Source organism: Gossypium hirsutum, chromosome A04 (assembly GCF_007990345.1).
Source record: "Gossypium hirsutum isolate 1008001.06 chromosome A04, Gossypium_hirsutum_v2.1, whole genome shotgun sequence".
Taxonomy (NCBI): Eukaryota; Viridiplantae; Streptophyta; class Magnoliopsida; order Malvales; family Malvaceae; genus Gossypium; species Gossypium hirsutum.
Genome location: NC_053427.1, coordinates 5,258,260 through 5,280,816, shown reverse-complemented (window position 1 = coordinate 5,280,816; position 22,557 = coordinate 5,258,260). Strand labels below are relative to the sequence as shown.

General features: G+C 33.9%; 1 protein-coding gene and 2 long non-coding RNA genes across 3 annotated transcripts; 2 read left to right on the top strand and 1 right to left on the bottom strand.

Annotated features, from left to right (window-relative positions):
• Positions 1-16,245: 16,245 nt before the first annotated feature.
• LOC107952151 (uncharacterized) lies at positions 16,246-17,306 on the bottom strand. The gene is made up of 2 exons (XR_001698796.2): positions 17,025-17,306; positions 16,246-16,717 (listed from the first exon to the last, which is right to left on the bottom strand). It is a non-coding gene; the product is annotated as an uncharacterized lncRNA (long non-coding RNA).
• LOC121227882 (uncharacterized) lies at positions 16,711-17,906 on the top strand. The gene is made up of 2 exons (XR_005925398.1): positions 16,711-16,912; positions 17,276-17,906. It is a non-coding gene; the product is annotated as an uncharacterized lncRNA (long non-coding RNA).
• Positions 17,907-19,739: 1,833 nt separating this feature from the next.
• Positions 19,740-22,554, top strand: LOC107952149 (probable 2-oxoglutarate-dependent dioxygenase AOP1). The gene is made up of 3 exons (XM_016887430.2): positions 19,740-21,009; positions 21,806-22,127; positions 22,206-22,554. Exons 1-3 carry the CDS (start codon positions 20,642-20,644, stop codon positions 22,470-22,472), a joined length of 957 nt encoding a protein of 318 aa, XP_016742919.2. The 5' UTR covers positions 19,740-20,641; the 3' UTR covers positions 22,473-22,554.
• Positions 22,555-22,557: the final 3 nt, after the last annotated feature.

Here is a 22,557-nt window from a genome sequence, read left to right as displayed (position 1 = left end):
CCGAGACAACTGTGAGCCTACTGTAAGGTCGGTAAGCATACTTAGACTCCTGATTGATTGAATGATTGTTATATCCACATGCGATATAGATATCCGTATGACTGTATATTGAGCATGCTGTTAAAACTGTACTAAATACATTTATAATACCATGATTTGGCATGACATATTGGTATATTGCATTGGATTAATTGGGTTGGGGGTTTATATTGTTCGAAGGAAGTACACTGAAAGGTCTCAAGCCTAATGTACTGGTAGCTTAGTTGCAAACTACTATCTAGTGTCGCATTCGGTACTACTTAGAGTGGAGGGATGAGTGGATTGATTATATCCCCATATGGAGTGTAGGGTTGGACGGAGATGGTGCGTAGATGCTGGTTGGGTAGGATTTTGTGACTACATATCTGTTACTGTTACTGTACTGAGATGGGCTAAGGCCCAAACTGGACTAATACTGTTACTAAAAAAGGGCTTAAGCCCAGACTGTGATTACCTGTATGCTATTGGTTTGTTTGCATAGGGATTACACACTGAGTTTACGTAAACTTACCCCTTCTATTTTATCCAAGTAATCCCCAAACTTAGGCGGATCGGTGTGGTGGAGGACTCAATAGTGGCCACACGACTTATTTCATTTTATATTAGTAATTATTTATAATTTTAATTTTATTTTGGGGTATTTACTATAATAATGGCCTCTTTGGAGTTTCATGTATTATTTGGGACTTTTATTGCTTGATTTATAACTGCTAGTAGTAGGGATAATCGAGGTTTCAAGAAAAATCAAACGTTTTAACAAAATTCACTCAAATACGCAACTATTTTAAAAAGCTTCTGCAATAAGTGATGTTTTGAAAATTAATAATGTTTTGAAAGGGTATAACTTTGTAATAATGAATAACATTTTGAAAATGAATGACACGTCCTAGAATTTACATAAAATATTGTAAAGAGGTTACATAGAAAAGAGGTTTTTGATGACAACCAATGTTTTCGAAAAACACTACCATGTGACATTGCCAGATTCGACCATAACGTCTAGGCCGGGTTTGGGGTGTTACATTTAGTGGTATTAGAGTCAGGTTACAAAGTTTGATTGGATTTGGGTTTTAAAACTTGGTTTTAAAGAACTGGTTATTGATGATTGAAATATTTTTATTAAATGTGTGGTACATCGAGTCTCCGGCGCCGATCCTGTAAATTTTTTGAAACTGATATCTATTTTAAACTGAAATTGGTATGAAACTGAAACTACTATAGGTAGTATACTGCACTGAAATTACTCTAAGTTAGTGTATACTTAGAGAAACTGAAAACTATAATGAGACTACGATTTACGAAAATGAACTTTGAAACTACTAATACTGTTCTGCATAAAACATCTGTTAAATACTAAAATTGTAAACTAATGCATAAAACTGTTAATACAGATAAAACGCAATTAGACAATGAGCACCAGAGGTACTCGCAGACGGGGTACAAGGGGCCGTGGAGGGGCCTGAGCTGGGTCCTCATCTTCTGGTAACCTGCCTAATCTGGATACTAGTGAGACGCCTGTTTCGCCAGTGACTGAGACTGGATCTAGGTCTCATGATCGAGCGATTGGGGATGACACACTATCTCAGGCCATGTTGAGGATTTTAGAGAGGGTCGCTCGGCCCAATACTGGAGCTGGAGGTCGAGGGTCGGTTATAGAATAACTCTGGTCTAATGGAGCAGAGGTTTTCAAGGCTATAAAAAGGATCATAGACGATCTAGATGCACCCTCGAATAGAAACTAAAGGGTGCAGTGTCGCTACTAAGAGGTGAGGCTTATAAGTGGTGGCTTACGATTAAGGGGGTACTGAACACGACCGGTTATCCTGGTAGTTCTTCAAGATTGCCTTCCAAGGGAAGTATGTGGGTGCCAATTATATGGATGCCCGTAAGAGAGAGTTCTTGAATTTGACTCAAGGGGATAGAACAGTGGCCGAGTATGAGGCCGAATTTCTGTGGCTGAGCTGCTATGCGCGAGGTATGGTGTCCACTAAGTATGAGCGATGTGTTCGCTTTGAGGATGGCCTCAAGGATAATCTGATGGTTCTGATAGCTCTACAAAGGGAGCGAACTTTGTAACTTTAGTTGATAAGGAGAAGATCGCCGAGAAAGTAAAGCGCACTGAATGCAAGAACCGAGAGAGAAGTAGGAGCAAGAGGGATTTGGAGCCCTCAAGTTCCATTCAAAGGCCTAACAAAAAGGCCAGAGTTGTTGGGCCGATTAGAGTTGGGGCCCCTAATACTGCTACTGGACAACCACCGTGTACTGATTGTGGTAGACGCCATCAGGGAGAGTGTTGAAAAAGAACTGGGGCATGTTTGAAGTGCGGTTCTCTAGAGCACCGTATTAGAGAGTGTCCACAGAGGTCCGATCAGATACGAGCTCCTAGCACTAGTACTACACAACTACCAAGAGTAGTTCAGCAGCCACAGAGAGGCTGTGGTCAGGTTAGAGGTGGTAATAGGTTAGACCGTGGTTAGAGAGTACCGGGCAGAGGTGTTGGTCATACTGAGGCGAGACAGCCTGGCTCTAGTATATGCTGTACGTCACCGAGAGGAGGGAGATACTCTGGACGTCATCACAGATACGTTCTTTATTTATAATGTACCTTATACTGCACTGATAGATATAGGATATACTTACTCCTATATAGCTTCTATGGTATCTAAAAACTTGGGCATATTGATTGAGAGCACTACGAGTGAGGTCACTGTACTGAGTTTGCTGTGGCAATCAGTAAGGGTAAATAAGTTGTTTAGAGATGTTCCTTTAGAGGTTCAAGGGGTTACCTTCCTAGCTGATCTGATGGAATTGCCTTTTTTAGAATTTGATTTGATTTTGGGAATAAATTGGTTGGTTACACACCGAGTGAGCCCAGATTGTGCCACGAAAAGGATTGTATTGAGAACTGCAGAGGACAGCGAGGTAGTCATGATTAGAGAGCATCGAAACTACTTATCGAATGTAATTTCTTCATTAAGGGCCAAAAATTTGGTTCATAAGGGGTGTGAGGCGTATCTGGCCTACATCAGTGTTTCAGATTCTGGGGATTCTTCGGTTAAAGATGTTATGATGGTTAAAGACTTTTTAGACATTTATCTTGAAGAGCTACATTGGTTACCTTCGAACCGTGAAGTTGAGTTTAGGATTAAGCTCATTCCTGGTACCGAAGGAGCTTGTGGAGCTTAAGGCTCAGATTCAAAAGTTATTGGGTCGTGGGTTCATTCGCCTTAGTGTGTCTCCGTGGGGAGCACTAGTTCTATTTGTCAAAAAGAAGGATGGATCCATGCGTATTTGTATTGACTACTGACAATTGAATAAGTTGACTATCAAGAATAAGTACCCTCACCGAGGATAGATGATTTGTTCGACCAGTTTTAAGGAGCTTCGATTTTATCTAAGATTAATCTCCGATCAAGGTATCACTAGTTGAGAGTTAAAGAGGCTGATGTTGATAAGACAGTATTTAGGACTCGATATAGTCATTACGAGTTCCTAGTGATGTGATTTGGATTGACGAATGCACCAGTAGCTTTCATGGATCTGATGAACTGAGTGTTCCAGCCCTATCAGGATCAGTTTGTAGTGGTATTTATTGACAACATACTAATGTATTCGAAGACTGAGGATGAGTATGATGAACATCTTAGAGTGGTTCTACAGATTCTGCGAGAGAAACAATTGTACGCCAAGTTCAGTAAATGTGAGTTCTGGTTATATGAACTAATATTTTTGGGACATGTGGTTTCTACTAAGGGGATTAGAGTCGATCATCGAAATATTGAGGCTGTCTTAGATTAGAAGCAGCTTAAGACTGTATTTGAGATCCACAGTTTTCTTAGACTGGCAAGGTATTATCGATGATTTTTGGAGGGGTTTTCACTAATTGCAACACCTTTGACTAAGCTCCTACGCAAGGGTGTGCCATTTAACTGGACTGATGCGCAACAATAGAGCTTTGAAAAGCTAAAGATCGTACTAACTGAGGCCTCTGTCTTGATACAGCCAGAGTCTAGGAAAGAGTTTACTGTTTACAGCGATGCATCACATGTCGGTTTGGGATGTGTGTTGATACAAGAAGGTAAGATGGTAGCATATGCATCTCGTCAGCTTAGACTTATGAGGTAAATTATCCGACGCATGACTTGGAGTTGGTCGTTGTGGTATTCGCACTGAAAATCTAGAGACATTATATCTATGGTGAGAAGTGTACCATCTACACTGATCACAAGAGCCTCAAATACCTTATCATTCAGAAGGAGCTAAATCTTAGGCAGTGCAGATGGATGGAGCTACTTAAGGATTATGGCTGCACTATTGAGTACCATCCAGAAAAGGCCAATGTGGTGACCGATGTACTGAACCGTCTGATCTGAGGGTGATGTTTACTCGTCTTAGTTTATTTGATGATAGTAGTCTGTTGGCTAAACTTCAGGTTAAACACAGATTAAGGGTAAACAGATGGAGGATTAGTCACTAAGTCTTCGATTCCGACAGGTTGAAAGTGGTGATACTATGGATTTTAGACTGAGTAGCGAATGGATACTCTATGTCTGTGAGAGAATTTATGTTCCAAAAAATATTGATTTGAAGCAGTCCATACTACGAGAGGCGCATAGTAGACCCTATGCTATGCATCCTGGCGGAAATAAGATATACCGCGACCTTCGTGAATTATACTGATGGCCAGGTATTAAATAAGAGGTTATTGGATTTGTAGCTAAGTGTCTGATTTGCCAGAAGGTTAAGACTGAGCATCAGTTACCTTTGGGTTTGTTGCAGCCAGTTAAGATTCTACTTTAAAAGTGGGAGCGGGTGACTGTGGACTTTGTTAGTAGGTTACCCCTCACAGCCACTAATAAGGATTCTATTTAGGTCATTGTAGATCGATTGACCAAATCTGCCCATTTCATACCTATTCGCATTGACTACTCTCTGCAGAAACTGGCTAAGCTGTATGTGTCTGAGATAGTAAGATTGCATGGGGTACCAGTTTCAATAATATCTAATAGGGATCCTCGCTTCACGTCTCGATTCTGGAAGAAACTATATGAATCTTTAGGTACAAGGTTGGACTTCAGTATTGCGTTCCATCCTCAAACAGATAGACAATCTGAGAGGGTGATCCAGATACTAGAGGACATGTTGAGGAGTTGTGTGATTGACTTCAGAGGCAGTTGGGAGGATTACCTGCCACTAGTGGAATGTGCTTACAACAACAGCTACCAGTGTAGCATTTAGATGGCATCTTACGAGGCACTATATGGTCGTAGGTCTCGTACACCTTCATGTTGGACTGAGTTGGGTGAGCGGCGAGTTATGGGCCCTGAACTCGTTTCTGATACCAAGGACAAAGTTAGATTGATTCGAGACTGACTAAAAGCGGCATCAGACAGACAGAAGTCCTATGTGGATCTGAAGTGTCGAAAGATTGAGTATCCTATGGGGGACTTCGTTTTTCTCAAGTTCAAGCCTTAGCTTAGGCAAAATTTTTGTTTTTAAATGAATAAACCCCTATCTCTAATCAATAGGCTTATAAATAAATGTTAGTGAAATATGACAGAATTGGCCTACTGGTCTGGTGGTTAAGTGAAGTGTTAATATGTTGGTAGTCATGAGTTCGAGTCCTAGTGTGTGCAATGGAGTGTTTTATTTTGCTACTTGTGCAGCGTGTGTGTTCTAGTTTGACCAAAAGTCTGAGAGTTTGAGGGCGGTGGGAGTGTGTTGGACAACTTGGGAGGAAAATAAGAGATTTTGGGAGAAATGTAAGGAATTGAGGCATTTGAGATGGAATGGGATGTTGAATGGTTGGAATGGATGTGGTTTAGTGGAGTAAATCAAGGAGTTTGGGGAGTTACCCTTTGATTCCAAAAATCTCTATAGAACTCTCCTCTACCATATTTTATTTTTATTTTATTTCTTTTTCTCTGCCTCTATAGTCGAATTCTGTCTCTTTCCCCCTCACCTCTTTTTCATTTTCTCTTGACTTCAATCTCTCTGTGTTGCTGCCTAGGTTTCGAGTGTTTTCCCTCTACCTGTCGAATTTTTCCCTCTCTACCTTTTCTTTTTCTTTGTTTTTAGCTGAAAATCCCCAATTATTGTTGTTTTCCTTTCTAATTTTGCTGCCGAAATTTCAAGTGTTTCCCTTTATCTTTCGTTTTTGGTGTATTTTACTCCTCAGCTTTTGTTTCCGTGCGATAACGGTAAGTAGTGTTGTTGTGTTCTTTTAGTTTTGGTTTCGAACGATTTTGATTCTATTGTTTGTGCATAAGAGATGATAATGAAGCAGTTTTTCTTCCCAACGAATTGAATAGTACGAGTAGTTGGGGGGTGATTGTGGTAAGCGAATGCATTTGGCTCATTTTGGTGTTGATTATTATTGTGTTTTAGTTGTTAAATTTGAGATTGGGTACGTTGTTTGTAGGTTCCAAAAGGTTAGGAAGTGCTTAAGTATCGAGAATGACCCAAGTGTGTAACCACAACGATAAAAATTAAAATCGACAAAAAGCCAAAAAGTGAGGTTATCGACACCACACGGGTATGTGGCTGGCCATGTGGCGGGCTGTGTGACCAAACATGGGTGTGTATCGACGAGGCAGGTCGTATGCGACGTATGGGCCAGGTCGAATTAGGTCGTGTGGGCTACACGGGTATGTGGACCCATACGGAAGAAGTATACGAGTGTGTGGGAATTTTGGGCCAGGCTGTATGATCCACAAGGCCAATGCCAATTTAGGCCGTGTGGGCCACACGGGCATGTTGAACCACAAGGGCTGGCAACATGGGCATGTGGCCCCATTTTCAATGTTTTGTTGCAAAGGTTGCACGATTGCCTAAGACAACTGTGAACCTAATGTAGGATCGGTAAGCGTACTTAGACCCCTAATTGACTGAATGACTGAATGACTGTTATATCTACATGGATATTGAAATTCGTATGACTGTATATTGAGCATGCTGTTAAAACTATACTAAATACATGTATAATACCATGATTTGGCATGACATATTGGTATATTGCATTGCATTGGGTTAGGGGTTTATATTGTTCAGAGGAAATGCACTGAAAGGCCTCGAGCCTAATGTACTAGCAGCTCAGCTGCAAACTGCTATCTAATGCCACATTTGGTACTACTTAGAGTGTAGGGATGTGTAGGCTAATTATATCCCTACATGAAGTGTAGAGTTGAACGGATATGGTGTGTAGAGGTTGGTTGGGTAGGATTTTGTGACTACATATCTGTTACTGTTACTATACTGAGATGGGCTAGGGCCCAAACTGGACTGATACTGTTACTGAAAAAAGGCTTAGGCCCAGACTGTGATTACTTGTATGCTATTGGTTTATTTGCATGGGGATTACACACTGAGTTTACGTAAACTCACCCCTTCTGTTTTATTTGTACAAGTAATCCCCAGAATTAGGCGAATCGGAGCGGCGGAGGACTCAACGGTGGCCACACGACTTATTTCATTTTATATTAGTAATTAATTTTAATTTTAATTTTATTTTGAGGTATTTACTGTAATAATGGCCTCTTTGAAATTTCATGGATTATTTGGGACTTTTATTGCTTGATTTATAACTGCTAGTAGTAGGGATAATCGAGGTTTCAAGAAGAATCAAACATTTTAACAAAATTCACTCAAATATGCAATTGTTTTAAAAAGCTTCCCCAATAAGTGATATTTTGAAAATTAATAACGTTTTGAAATAGTATAGCTTTATAATAATGAATAACGTTATGAAAATGAATGACACATTCTAAAATTTACATAAAAATATTGTAAAGAGGTTATTTAAAAAAGAGGTTTTTGACGACAACCCACGTTTTTGAAAAACACTACATTTGACATCGCCAGATTCAGCCATAACGTCTAGACCGGGTTTGGGGTGTTACAACAATATTGCCCTAAAACATTAAAACTTATATTGAAAAGATAAAGTAATCATTTACCCATTTTCACAACTTGTCTCTTCTAGTCTGCATTTTTATAATCTCGATAAAAGTTAGCCGCGATGTACTAGATGTAGTAAACGGATCTCCATGGCAAATCGGAATGCCTAATGGTAGCAATTAATCCTTTCCCTCTATCGAAGATGATGCAAATATTATCGTTGCTAATAATATACCTCTGCATGTTGGTAAGGAAGAATTCTCACGATTCCATGTTCTCCTTATCTACGATGGCAAATGCTATTGGGAGCACGTTCTAGTTGCTATCCTAAGCAACCACAAGAAGTAGGATCTGTGTATATTTTCCATATAGCCAGGTCCTATCTACTTGCACAAACGGCTTGCAGTGGGGAAATACGCGCACATATGGATCAAACGTCTAGAAAATTCGATGGAAAATTCTTTTTCCCAGTTGTAGTTGGTCATCCGAGCCGTAATAAGGTCCTGTCTGTAACTCAATGGCAGTCCCCGATACGTACTCCCACATAGCGGCTATCTATCCCTGTAGCTCATTATACGATGCATTGAAATCCCCGTACAATTGCTCCATTGTCAACTGTTTAGCTATCTACGCCTTTCAGTATGATACTCAATACTAGAATCGTGTCTGCATTTTGGCAATTAATACAGAAACTTTAAGGGTCGGCATGTCCTTCACTATTGGTATGATACACGTGCAGATAGTTTTGGAATCAAGTTTTCAATGATCTTCTATCATACGTGTTGATGTACATGTGTGAGGCTCAACAAATTTTCGTATCTCCCACATCTACAAATTTTGAATAAATGCAGCTCGTACCTACCAATTGCAGCCTTCCGTCGACTTCCAACACTTCCCAATATATAATGTCGGTTTAAACACTGCGACTTTGTAGTCCACTGATATATTCATACTATACCGCTTAATAGCAAATACGCACTCTTCCTTACTTTCGAATCTCTGGCCTACGAACAACTCCTCAGGATCGAAATTTACGGCTAGCCGGTAAGCAGATAGTATTTCAGAGTACTCCGGGAACTCGGGTACGTGTGCCACCTCGGGGTCTATGAGCGACATGTGTGGCTTAGGATTATTGTGTATCACAATACGTTGCATCTAGTTCCCGACTGAAGACGCATTAATGTTTCCATCGTCATTCACGTCTTGGTCGTCAATATCATCGTGGACCTGATCTATATCGAGATCACTATCACTATCGACCTTTTGATCACAAGGATCACTACTATCGTATCCATCATCACCAACAACATCAATATGGGGTGTAACATTAAGATCGATATCAACCCCGCGTATAATTGATTCATTATCAATGTATGATATTGGAGCCACCATGCACGGTTTTTGAGCTCCACGTTCTTCACCATATGCAGCGAGATCTTCATTTTGCTCCATACCGGCTAACTCAACAAATAAGTGGATAGGTGTTTTTTTGTCACTTTGATTAGCACAGTAAAGAGCAATCATTGTCTCCACGTCTTCGTCGTCTGTAAGTTCCATTTCGGTGAATTTGATGGGATCTGTTGAAATTGGAAACTTGTAGAAAAGTTTCGAAACCCTTCTCCCACAATGTCTATCAATTTTTTCGTTAATCCTTCCCTTCATATCATCCAACGTGATATTTCTATTAAATCACATTGCTATTTGTTGTCGATATTTAAATATACATCCAACGGTTGTTGTCAAGATGATTCCATCAAAATAAATGCATACAAAAAATTGATTATCCATCTTCAATACTCAATCTGTTAAAAATTTAACAAAAAAATCTCAAAACAATTTGGAACAGCATAAAAATACTTACTTAAAAAATTTAATGAATGATAATAGTCCATTTCTAACAATATCAAATTTATTGTCTTTTCTAACAATATCTATGCCAAAAATATTTTCAGTATTTATCTATTTTTTCTTGTTTTTATCACTAACTAACAATTACTTTATAATAGTTACTAACATAAAAACTTTCAAATATATTAAAAAATTTTACAAGATAACATTCTCATTAATCTAAACACCAAACTTACTAAAAAATCATAATAAACAAAATAACTTTAAAACAAAACAAAAAATAACACTAAACAAACTATATAATACTAACAAAATAATTTTTTCTTGTCATAATATATTATATTTGAATATAACAACAAAAAGAAATACCTTTTCTTTCTCCTCTTTTCTTTCTTTCTTCTCTTTTCCCTCTCTTGTTTTGCTAATTTTTTTTTCCAAACTGATATGAGCCAAATGGGGGAGGAGGGAAATATATCGGGTGTGCCGCCTATCAGATAGGTACCACCCCAATTTTCGTATGTTTTATTGTATTTTTTGTATAGTATATACTAGGAAAGTAAAAGTGGTACCTCCTATCTGGCACCCTCCACTGGTGTCGTCTATCTGACATCCTTCACCTACTAAAATAATATTTTTTACTGTTTTCCGTCAGAAAATAAGGGTGGTGCCGCCTTTGCACCACCCTCCACTCATCTAAATATATCATTTTGGTACTTAATTTTAGCAACATGCCATTTTGGTGTTTTTTATTATTATATTTTTTCAGTAAAAAAACTCCTAATTTCTACTAGTAGACAAATAACAAGAAAAAGAAAAAAATAAAAAAAAAACAATCCAATTTGGAATGTTAATATTGCTATTCAATATATAAATTATTCGTATCATAGCAATTTATTTCTTTCACAAAAAAGTATACCCATTATTTTGTACCTTTAATTTGCAAGGAGGGACTTTCAATGCAATTATAAATCTCATTGATTGTCTATTAAAGGTGCCATTCAAGCATTATTGTTTGATATAAACATAGAGATGAGCTCAACAACTCCGGCAATGGTTCCATTTATAGATTTCTCAAACCAAAACCTGAAACCGGGCAGCCCCGAATGGGATTTAGTAAAATCCCAAGTTCGGGAAGCACTGGAGGAGTACGGTTGTTTCGAGGCATTGTTTGATCCAATCCTGGAGCTTCGAAAGGCGGTGTTTGGGGCTTTGCAAGAGGCCTTTGACTTGCCTTTACAAACCAAAAAATTGTGTGTTTCCGACGAGCCCTTTCGTGGCTATTTGAATCCTTCATCTGAAACGTTTCAAAGCTTGGCGATGGAAGATGCTCATATTGCTGAAAACATTGAACAATGCCTCACAACGCTTTATGGCCTTAAGGAAACATAAGTTTCAGGTACGGTAACAACTACTATGGAAGTTCTTGTATTAGGAGTCAGAATGTATTTTGTTTTCTCTATTAGAAAAAACTTTTAGATATTAAATCAAAAAGCAAATTGATTTTCTTGTTAAAATTTTTAATCTATTTTTATTATTAAAAACTGGTTCCTTATGTCAACATGAGGTACACGTGGCACGCCAGGTGTAATTGTCTTGTTATCCTGTTAGCTACATAGTTTTTAACCATAGAATCGAAATAAATTTTTAATAAAAAATGCCAACTTACTTTTTTGATCTAACATCAAAATGCAATTTGATTTCTAATACAACTTTTAGCCTTTAGGTACTTCACTTGCAAAAATCCCTTTAACAAAACTATTAGACTTCTTGGAATCGATCTCCTTATTAGGAAAAGTTTTTGAAGTTGTCATTCTCTGACATGTCGACCCGAATTTAGAACAATAGAGGTATTGTTCCCGTGTTGTGTATGCTTGGTTTTAACCTTAGGTTTTAGCGGATAAGAGCACTACCACTTGAAAACCCAAAGCTAAAATCATGTATAGACACATCAAGAACAAGAGCTCTATTATTCATGTTCCAAATCAACATCCCAAAAGTCGATATTACAAAGATTTCTCCCAATAAAGGAGCAATTTTATTTATTATATGCTTTGTATTTGGCAGTAAAACTCTGGCGTCTTTCACTCAACTAGCATCCGAGTTACAGAAGAAAATTTTGAAGATGATTTTGGAGAGTTTTGGACTTGAGAAATACATGGATGAGTTCATTGACTCCACAAACTATCAACTGAGGATCATGAAATATGAAAAGCCAAAAACCAATGATTCAACCCCTGCGTTAGCTGCGCACTGTGACACTAATACGATGACCCTTTTGTATCAAAACGAGGTTAATGGACTACAGATCCAAAGCATTGATGGTGAATGGATCAATATGAAGCCTTCACCTAACTCTTTCATAGTCTTGATTGGAGAGTCCATTAGCATAAGTTCCACTTATTTTTTGCATCACAAAGTGTTTAAATAGCTTGACTTAAAACATAAAATTTTTATTTTGTTGCAGGTATGGTTAAATGGTCGATTGCCTTCGCCTGTTCATCGTGTCATAATGAAGGGTAACGAAGATAGGTATAGCTTGGGACTATTTACAAGGCCAAGAGGAGGCTACGTAATAAAGGTTGCAAATGAGCTTGTCGATGACAACAATCCCATTCTTTTCAAACCTCATGACCATGAAGAATTTTTGAAAATTTTTTACTCCGAAATCACTCAAGCAGCTGTTCAATTTGAGGGTTATATAACTCGTCTTAAAGCTTATTGTAGTGTCTAAGATTTGGCCATCCATGATTATTATATTATAGCCAATTGTTTGGGGTCTTTCTATATATATGGCTAAAAAAAATGTTTTTTTCCTACAATATTAAGGGTAAGATATTGGGTTAATACGGTTTGAATACGTATCAAATAAGTGTCTAATAAGAGGTTTAATCACCGCTCCATATAAGTCAAAACAAAAATAATTATTGTAGTAGAATTTCATGGTATGTATTGGACTGCAAATTCTTTTTGCAGAGCATTATAAAAAAAAATTTCTTTTGTACTAGATTAAATTTTTTTTATACTTTAATTGATCCAATTGCAAACTAACTAAAAATTTGACAAAGACAAGTGCATTTATCAATTAATAGTATAGCTACGGTGAGCAAAAATATCGTTCTCATGAGGACTGAAAGTACTAATAATTATTGTCTTTCTATTATTTAACTGATAAATTGGAGAGATTGATTAAAACTAAAATTAACTAAATTAATTAACTAAAGAATAAGATAAAGAACGACTCAGGAAAATAAACAATTAAAACCCAAGAAGCGAAAAAATACCCAGGAAATAATTAAACAATTTTTTCACTTAGTATCTTGATATATAAAAATTCCTAAATTATGCTAATATCTCTTTCCAGAGTAAGAAAAACCGGACTTTAGGAGAGAAATCGACTCTAGGTTGATTAATTGAGTTTTTTTCTAATTAAAACCCCTATTATCACATTAACTCGATCTATAGATTTATTAGATTTGACTCTAATCTAGTAAATTTATGTCATTTTATTTCTAGGATTGTATGCAGCTCCCCTCAATTATGCTAGATCTATTATCAAACAGAGACTTTTCCTCCTCTGATTTAAGCACATCAAACATGGATTAATAGTTTGAAAATATTAAACCAAGAATTAAGCACACATAATTGAGAACAAGATTCAAGTATTTATTGCTTAAAACAAAAATAAAAAGACAAAATTCATCATAGGGTTCATCTCCCATAGGTATTTAGAAAATTAGTTCATAATAGCAAATAAAAACATCTTAAAGACAATATAACAATAAGAAACAAAGAAACTCATAATAAACTTCAAAAAAATCAAAATGAGATCTCCAATCTTGATGGAAATCTGCTTTAGAGTAGGCTTCAATAGTATTTTTCGAGTCATTTTCTTTAATATTCTATGACGGTTCTCTCCCCTCTTCTTATTTTTGTCATATATAGGTCTTAAAATGCTCGAAAAACCTAAAAAAAAAGTATTTTCCCACAGGTTTGGAGTGCGATTCGTGATTTTCACATGGTCTGTCACATGACCGTGTGACAGCCCGTGTGCCCAACCTGTATGGCTCCTGAAACTTGCTCCGATTTTTGCTCATTTTCCCCTCCTTTTGCTCCCAAAGGCTCTTCTAAATATAAAAACATATGTTTAAAGGAGTAGGAGCATATATTTCATCATTTAAATCGAATAATCATCCAAAAACGCATTAAGAATGAGGCTGAAAACTATTACTTTTTGACATTTATCATTAACTTTTATAAAAAAAATTTGAATATTAATTTTTTAAACAAAAAGCTCATTTCAAAGTGTTAAAAGTCGATTAAAAAAAATTAAATACTGATTTAAAAAGTTTTTAACTTTTTTATACATTTTTCTATATTTGACGCTAATAAAAAAAACATAAAAACATTGTTAATATATATATCAAAAGATTTTGAAATTTTTTTAAATAGTATTTTTTATTTTTACATGTTTTAAATATTATTTTATACTTAATTTTAATTAAGAATCTTAAAAAAAAATTTAAAATACCTTATCATTAATGTTTAAAATATAAACTCTTTTCAACTTTTCATAATTGAATCAATCATTAAGAATTAAAATAATAATCGATTAAGTCTTGATTCGATTGATATGCGTATTGTTGTCAATAAATGAGAACGTGGGGCGCATTATTCGCCTATTTATGTATTGAAAAAGGGATATGAGTAATTTTAAACTTTATACAACAATAATTTTAAAATCTTTTTAGAACAAAAATGCATTTGCGTGTCAATTATGAGTATCATTATTATTATTATTCTATAATTTAACTAAAAATTGTTTTCATATCTAAAAAGATAGGAGGACAATAATAAAAAGTAGGTGATTGAGCATGAAGTTCTACCTTACAATTAAAAAGAATAGAATCATAATTTTTTATTTTTAATTACTTTACAAATCACTTTATTTTTAATTATTAAAATTAATTACTACTTTTTTATAAATTTTTTTGATTACCAATTTTTTTATTTTAAAATTATATTTTTTCTGTGTTAATATATTATATTTAAAAATAAAATATAAATTAGTTGAATATTTTTAAATATAACACATAATAAATTTATGCACCATACAATGTTAATTAATTTAAATATTTTGACTAGTAAATGATTTATTGTAACATTGTTATATTTTTTAACATTTATATCAATTTTAATAGCGTATTTAATTTGTAAAAATAGTGATCAATTTGAAAGGTTTTTTTTAATTGTTTTAAAATTTACAGTAACATATTATGTAAAATTGTAAGTTAAATTATTGAATATAAATAAATTGAAAAAAAAAACTATTATAAAAGTATAACATGCAAAATACTCTTAAAAAAGTATATATGTTAAGCTAAGCTTTATTTGATAATATGTTTTGATATAACAAATTAAAGGGTTCTTGAATAAAAGTTAAAGTTGAACAAAATTGACAAAATGATTTCTCAAATGAAGTCTAAGAGATAAAATTTTCAATTCCTACTTTAAAACTCTTAGAAATTTTTTTGAATCAACCTCAAAATCAAGTTAAAATAATTTTAATCATGTAAGAACTATTTTAACTAGTCAAATTATTTTTAAAACAAGTTAGAATAGATATTTTTTGGCCTGTATCTATAGTTTTTAAAATATCGATACCCCTTTGAAAAATAATAACAAATTGACATTATGTTTTTCACAAATTTAGCTAAGTATCGATTCGGTATCAATACCTTTCATATGGTATCGATCAAATTTGTTTGGAATCAATATTTAAGTTTCTACGGTTATTGAATTTTGCATTTAATGCAAAAGTTATTGATTCCTTTTTATCTGGTATCGATACTTGCTATTACATGTGAATTAAATGCACTGGTTTTCATGTCTCCAATGATTATTCATATATCCAACAACTGCAACGGTTGAAAATCAATTAGAGGGTATAAATACTAGCTCTCAAAGATCCTACAACAACCAAGAAAGCATATTCAAGCAAAAAGATCAATCTAAATATTTCTAAATATTTTAGAATAAATTAGGAAAATAAACAATTAACAACCAAGAAGCAAAACAATACCAGATAAGAATTCACCTAGATTTCATCTATCATTATCAATCTAAATTACACAATTTCTTTACTTAGTAACTTGATCTGTAGAAATTCCTAAATTATACTAATATCTCTTTCGAGAGTAAGAGAAACCGACTCTAGTTTGATTAATTAAAATTTCTTTCTAATTAAAACCCCCATTATCACATTAACTTGATCTATGGATTCTCCTATTATATTTTACTCTAATCCAGTAGATTTATGTTGTCTTATTTCTAGGATTACATGCAACTCCACTCAATTACGTAAGATTTACTCTTAAACATGGTCTATTCCTCCTCTAATTTAAGTAAATCAAACATGGATTAATAATATCGAAATATTAAACCAAAAAATTAAGCATACATAAATGAGAACAAGAAACTAAGTATTTATTACGTAAAATAAAAATAAAATGATAGAATTCATCATAGGGTTCATCTCCCATAGGTGTAATAGGCCCATTTCGCCCGGGCCTGTTAGAAAACCAAAAAAACCAAAAAATTAAAAAAAAACAAACAAAAAAATAAACCAAAATAAAAACAATAAAAGTCCATTAGTCCAAAACAGTCCATGACTGAATAAACTTATCCCCATAACCTATTAAATTAAACCCAAATCTATTAATACAAACCTAACCCATTTACAAAATTTCGGGCCCAAACCCGAGACCCAAAATGACCAGAAAAAGGCCCAATAATTAAAAAACACTAGAAAACCTAGAGGTTTTTGGAAAACACCAGCAGCTAGCCATCTCCCCTCACACCGCAACTAGCAGTCGGTCTCCAGCACCACACGTGCGCCACTAGTTCCTCGCGCGCGTCTCCGTTCGTACGGCTATTCCTGTAACGGAACACACGAGAAGAAGGAGCTAACAGAATTTACAGCAAATGACAGCAGGAAAATGTAATTTTATTTTTTATTTACTCTGTAAATTTGGCTATAAAAAGCCATCGAATGTACCTACAGAGGGACGCTCACTGAATACACAATACGCATACAGAATCTAAAATTTTCAAAAAAAAGGATTTCCAAAAGGTGATCTTCTTTAGCTTTTTTAATTGTTCCCTTCTTTTTATTTATTTTTCCAGCAGTTATCTTCATCATATTTGCATGTGGAAACACAAAAGAAAAAAGAGTTAGATTATACCTTTCGAAGCGGTTTTAGCCTCTGTTCACTTCGTTGAGAATAAAGTTGAAAGAGGAAGTTAAAAGTATTATTCATCAAGCCTCAAGATGGCACCAGTGAGGTCCCTAATATCTCTAAAACACCGAGATAAGGGCGAGGGTCTGAGGCTGTTGAATGTTTCGATTTTCAACATTTTCTTTTTTCTCTTGAACAAATAATTTGAGATTTAATTTTTTTTTATAAAAATAAAATAAAATAATTTGGCTTAGCAGATTTTCCCCGAGTGGAGCCTTCGATGGTAAGATCTGGATGTTGTTCATGCGTCATCAGCTACCAAATAAAATGGTGGTTCAATGGCTGCAAATATGAACTCTACATTTTGATTTTGGGGGCTGCATATTAGGTTGAAGGAACGGCTGCATTTAGGGAAGGAAAAAGGGTAAAAAAAAAGGGTTCTAAATAACCTATTGAAGAAACGGTGTCGTCTGCCAGCAAAGGGGGTCCGCGCATTGACCCGAAATATGAACCGGATACGCGCCATTTTGTATGCAAGGGAAATTTGCGCGTTCAATCCTTTGCATTTGCATGCTTTGCTTTGCTTTGCTCTTCAAATTGGCTTACTGTTTTGATTGCATTCTCATTTAAATTCATGACGCAGTGAGGTGACTTAGACTTGGGAAGATTTGCAATATTAATCCCTGTATATTTAGGCGTGTTATGCATTGATTTATTTTATGATCATTGTATTTACAAATTATCCATTTCATCTTGATGCATTTTTAATTGAGTCTTATATTTGTATAATCAGTTGAGTTAGAATACATTTAATATGTGTATGCTTTAATTTATGTTAATAACTCTGTATGTTACATTTGTATAATTATTTTTAGAATATTCTTTTGACATTGTGTATCCTATTTCTTTAAATATTTTTTATGTATTGGTATGTTAATCATTGGTTTAAGTTTTCTATAATAACTATTATTTTGCATGTTGTAATATTTTTTTGTATTATATATTTTTAATAAGTGTTGTTAATATATTTATATACATGAATTATATATTTCTTAATTTATGTTTAATTCGCAAGTCTTTATGTACATATGATACTGTTTTGAAAAATACACCTTTGTATTCATAAAATTATTATTTTAAAAACGTGACTCCATATTATGTTATCCAAGTATGTTATTTAATTTCTCTTTTAAGTAGTTTTAAATAAAATGGTATGTATGATAATATAATTTCACATATATTTATTTTTAAACAAAAGTTTTAAATAAAAAAATCTATCATATGAGTAGTACCTTGCCATGAATTATAATTTTTTCATATTTAGTATATTATTTAAATTATTATTAAACATATGTTTTGTACTTATATTTAATTTGCATCTATTATTAAAACTTTGATATTCTTATGCATATAGATTTTAGTAAATTTATGATTAACTGTATTTTTTTATTTATGTATATAATTTATAATAAAATTAAGTTAATTTTATAATTTATATTTTAATCAAAGGATATTCTGACATATAACTATTTTTAACAATATTTCACATGTATACAACCTATATTAAATTATTTTTCACTATGATATACGGTATAATTTTCAAATAATTTTATGTAAATATTTTCCTATGAATATATATTCTCTTTTAAAATTGTTTATACGTATAATACTTTTTAAGAACCCTTTTAAAATTTTATAATTTATTGTATTCTATATTGTCTTTATGTTTTTATATATATATATTTGGTTACTCATATAACATTACTTTATTTTTTATATACATTATTAATTTTGATTTTTTTAAAATAATTGTACCCAATGTTAATAAAGATTTCATAAATTGATTTTGTATATTATTTTATATCATATATTGTTATACCTTCATACATAATATATTATTTAAATTATCTTGTGAATTATAAATTTTTGAATAAATTTGTGTTTTAAATATTTTATACATAATTTGATTTGAACTTTATAATAACTATTTCAATAAATATATATCCCAAGTTTTATGTAAATGTGTCAACTTATATATGCTATATAATTCTTCATTTTTTTATGCACATTTTGTACATCATTTTATTTTGTGTTATAATTATGTATGATACTTTATATTAATTATTCATTTTCCATGCTTAAAAGTTTTGTTTTTTTTTACAATGATTATTAAATAAGGTTATTTGTATTTTGAGTATATTGTTTCATATGTTTTTTTACAATGTATTAAATATTTCATCAATTTTAAAATGAGTAAACATGTTTTTAAACGAATTTCTAAATTTTTGTTATTCAAGGTTTCGAAATAAGGCAATATCTAGTGTTTGGGGAATTTGGAAGAGTTGTGCTCAATCGTACTGGGTATGACTTTCCCGAAGAACCAAATATTTAGATAACCTCTTTTATAATTTTTCAAAAGTCGAAAATTGATCACTTCTTAAAGGTATAAGGGATCATATCCAATCGTACTGGGTATGAAACCGTATATCTTTGGAACGAGAGATTTACGATCACCAACTTGAACTATTTAAACATTTTTATATATTTCAAAAAATCTTTTCTTTTAAATCTTTAAGGACAACATCAAATCAATTTGGTACCAGTTTTTGGGCGTAATGAGGGTGCTAACCCTTCCTCATACGTAACCGACTCCTGAACCCATTTTTTTTACCTAAACCAAATTTACTTTGTTTTTTTCATTAAATAAAGCATTTTAATAGGCGATCCAATCACACCTAAATCAAAAGATTGGTGGCGACTCCACACTCGGTTTTTAAAGTCGATCCCCATTATTTTCAAAATAAAATAGGGTTTCGACAATAGGTATTTAGAAAAATTAGTTCATACTTGCAAATAAAAACATTCAATATATAGTATAAGAAATAAAGAAATTCATGATTGAAATCAACTGAGAATCTTCAATCTTGATGAAATTTTGCTTCAGAATCACTTCAATGGTGTTTTTCGAGTTGTTTTCTTGAGTATTCTATGACGACTCTCTCATCTCTTCTTATTTTTGTCATATATACGTCTTAAAATGCCCCAAAAATCTAAAAATCACATTTTCTCACAATTTAGAGTGCTAATTCACGAAATCGACACGGTCTACCACATGGTCGTATGGCACGGCCATATGGTCAGGCCGTGTTGAAGGAGTCAGCCCGTGTGGCTCCTGTACCTTACTCCGATATTTTGATTTTCGCTCGTTTTGCTCCCAAATGTTCTTTTAAGTATAAAAATATGAATTTAAAAGATTAAGAGCATAAGATTCATCATTAACATAGAAAAATCACCTAAAATTGCGTTAATAATGAAATTAAAATATGTTACTTTTAGCACTTATCAATGACTGTAATTTCTGACCGCATATGGCCGGTTTCTACTAACAGACAAATAACAAGAAACAAGAAAGAAAAAAAAACAATCCAATTTGGAATGTTAATATCGCTATTCAATATATAGATTATTTGTATCATAGCAATTTGTTTTTTTTTTTCACAAAAAATATACCCATTATTTTTTACCTTTGATTTACAAGGAGGGACTTTCAATGCAATTACAAATCTCATAGATTGTATATAAAAGGTACCATTCAAGCATTATTGTTTGATATAAACATAGAGATGAGCTCAACAACTCCGGCTATGGTTCCAGTTATAGATTTCTCAAACCAAAACCTGAAACCGGGCAGCCCCGAATGGGATCTAGTGAAATCCCAAGTTCGAGAAGCATCGGGGGAGTACGTTTGTTTCGAGGCATTGTTTGATCCAATTCTGGAGCTTCGAAAGGCAGTGTTTGGGGCTTTGCAAGAGACCTTTGACTTGCCTTTACAAACAAAAAAACTGTGTGTTTCCGACAAGCCCTTTCGTGGCTATTCGAATCCTCGATCTGGAGTGTTTCAAAGCTTGGCGATGGATGATGCTTGTATTGCTGAAAACATTGAACGATGCGTCACCAACACTTTATGGCCTCAAGGAAACATAAGTTTCAGGTACGGTAACTAGTATTATGGAAGCCTTTACATTAGGAGTTAGATTATGTCCTGTTTCTTCTACTATAAAATATATTTGAATGTCACATCAAAGAGCAAATTGATTTTTTTGTTAAAATTTTTATCCATTTCTATTATTAAAAACTGGTCCCTTACGTCAGCATGAGATACACGTGGATTATTTGGTTATTCCATTAGCTACACTAATTTTTAATAGTAGAAATGAAATAAATTTTCATTAAAAAAAGACCAGTTTGCTATTTGATTTAATACAGGGACTAATTTGTTCATTTTTTTAAAGTAAAAGATCAAAATGCAATTTAACTCATCATACAACTTTTAGCAAAACTATTAGACTTCTTTGGTTTTTGTTGAGGGGGAATCGACCTCTTTATTTGGAAAAATCTTTGAAGTATCGTTCTCTGAGACGTAGACTCAAACCTTGAATAGTAGAGGTATTGTTCCCGTGGTGTGTATACTTAGTTTTAGTCCTCGGGTTCCAAGTGTTAGTGTTTTTACTCATTAAGAGTACCCTTTAAGGGCATGCGCTCGAACCCACCAAGCCAAAATGATAAAAACAGTTGGTGGACTAGGCACTCTTACCTAAACTTTGTGAACCACTTTGGCTTTCCTCGAAGTAGAGAGACAAAAATCTGAAGTTAAAATGAAGCATAGACACTCGGAGAATAATAACTCTATTATTCATGGTTTAGATTGGTTTACTAGAGGACAACACTACAAAGACTTCTCCCAATAAAGGAGCAATTTTATTAATTATTTGCTTTGTATTTGGCAGTAAAACTCTGGCATCTTTCACTCAACTAGCATCAGAGTTAGAGAAGACTATTTTGAAGATGATTTTGGAGAGTTTTGGAATTGAGAAATACAAAGATGAGCTCATTGACTCCACAAACTATCAACTGAGGGTCATGAAATATGAAAAGCCAAAAACCAATGATTCAACCCATGCATTAGCTGCGCACTGTGACTCTAATACGATGACCCTTTTATATCAAAACGAGGTTAATGGACTACAGATTCAAAGCAAAGATGGTGAATGGATCAATATGAAGCCTTCACCCAACTCTTTCATAGTCTTGATTGGAGAAACCCTTAGCGTAAGTTCCACTTATTTTTTACATCACAGAGTGTTTAAATAGCTTGACTTAAAACATAAAATTTTTATATTGTTGCAGGTATGGTTAAATGGTCGATTGCCTTCGCCTTCTCATCGTGTCATGATGAAGGGTAACGAAGATAGGTATAGCTTGGGACTATTTACAAGACCAAGAGGAGGCTACGTAATAAAGGTTCCCAATGAGCTTGTTGATGACAACAATCCCGTTCTTTTCAAACCTCATGACCATGAAGAATTTTTGAAATTTTATCACTCCGAAATCACTCAAGCAGCTGTTCAACCTGGGGGTTATATATCTCGTCTTAAAGCTTATTGTAGTGTCTAAGATTTGGCCATCCATAATTATTATATTATAGCCAATTGTTTGGGGTCTTTCTATATATATGGCTAAAAGTAATTTTCTTTTATAA

Excerpts from the sequence above, each read along its gene's own strand:
- LOC107952149 (XM_016887430.2), top strand. The coding sequence starts at position 20,642 with ATGAGCTCAACAACTCCGGCTATGGTTCCAGTTATAGATTTCTCAAAC. Across the intron at positions 21,010-21,805 it reads CAAGGAAACATAAGTTTCAG|TAAAACTCTGGCATCTTTCA; the intron begins GTACGGTAACTA and ends TGTATTTGGCAG. Across the intron at positions 22,128-22,205 it reads TGATTGGAGAAACCCTTAGC|GTATGGTTAAATGGTCGATT; the intron begins GTAAGTTCCACT and ends ATATTGTTGCAG.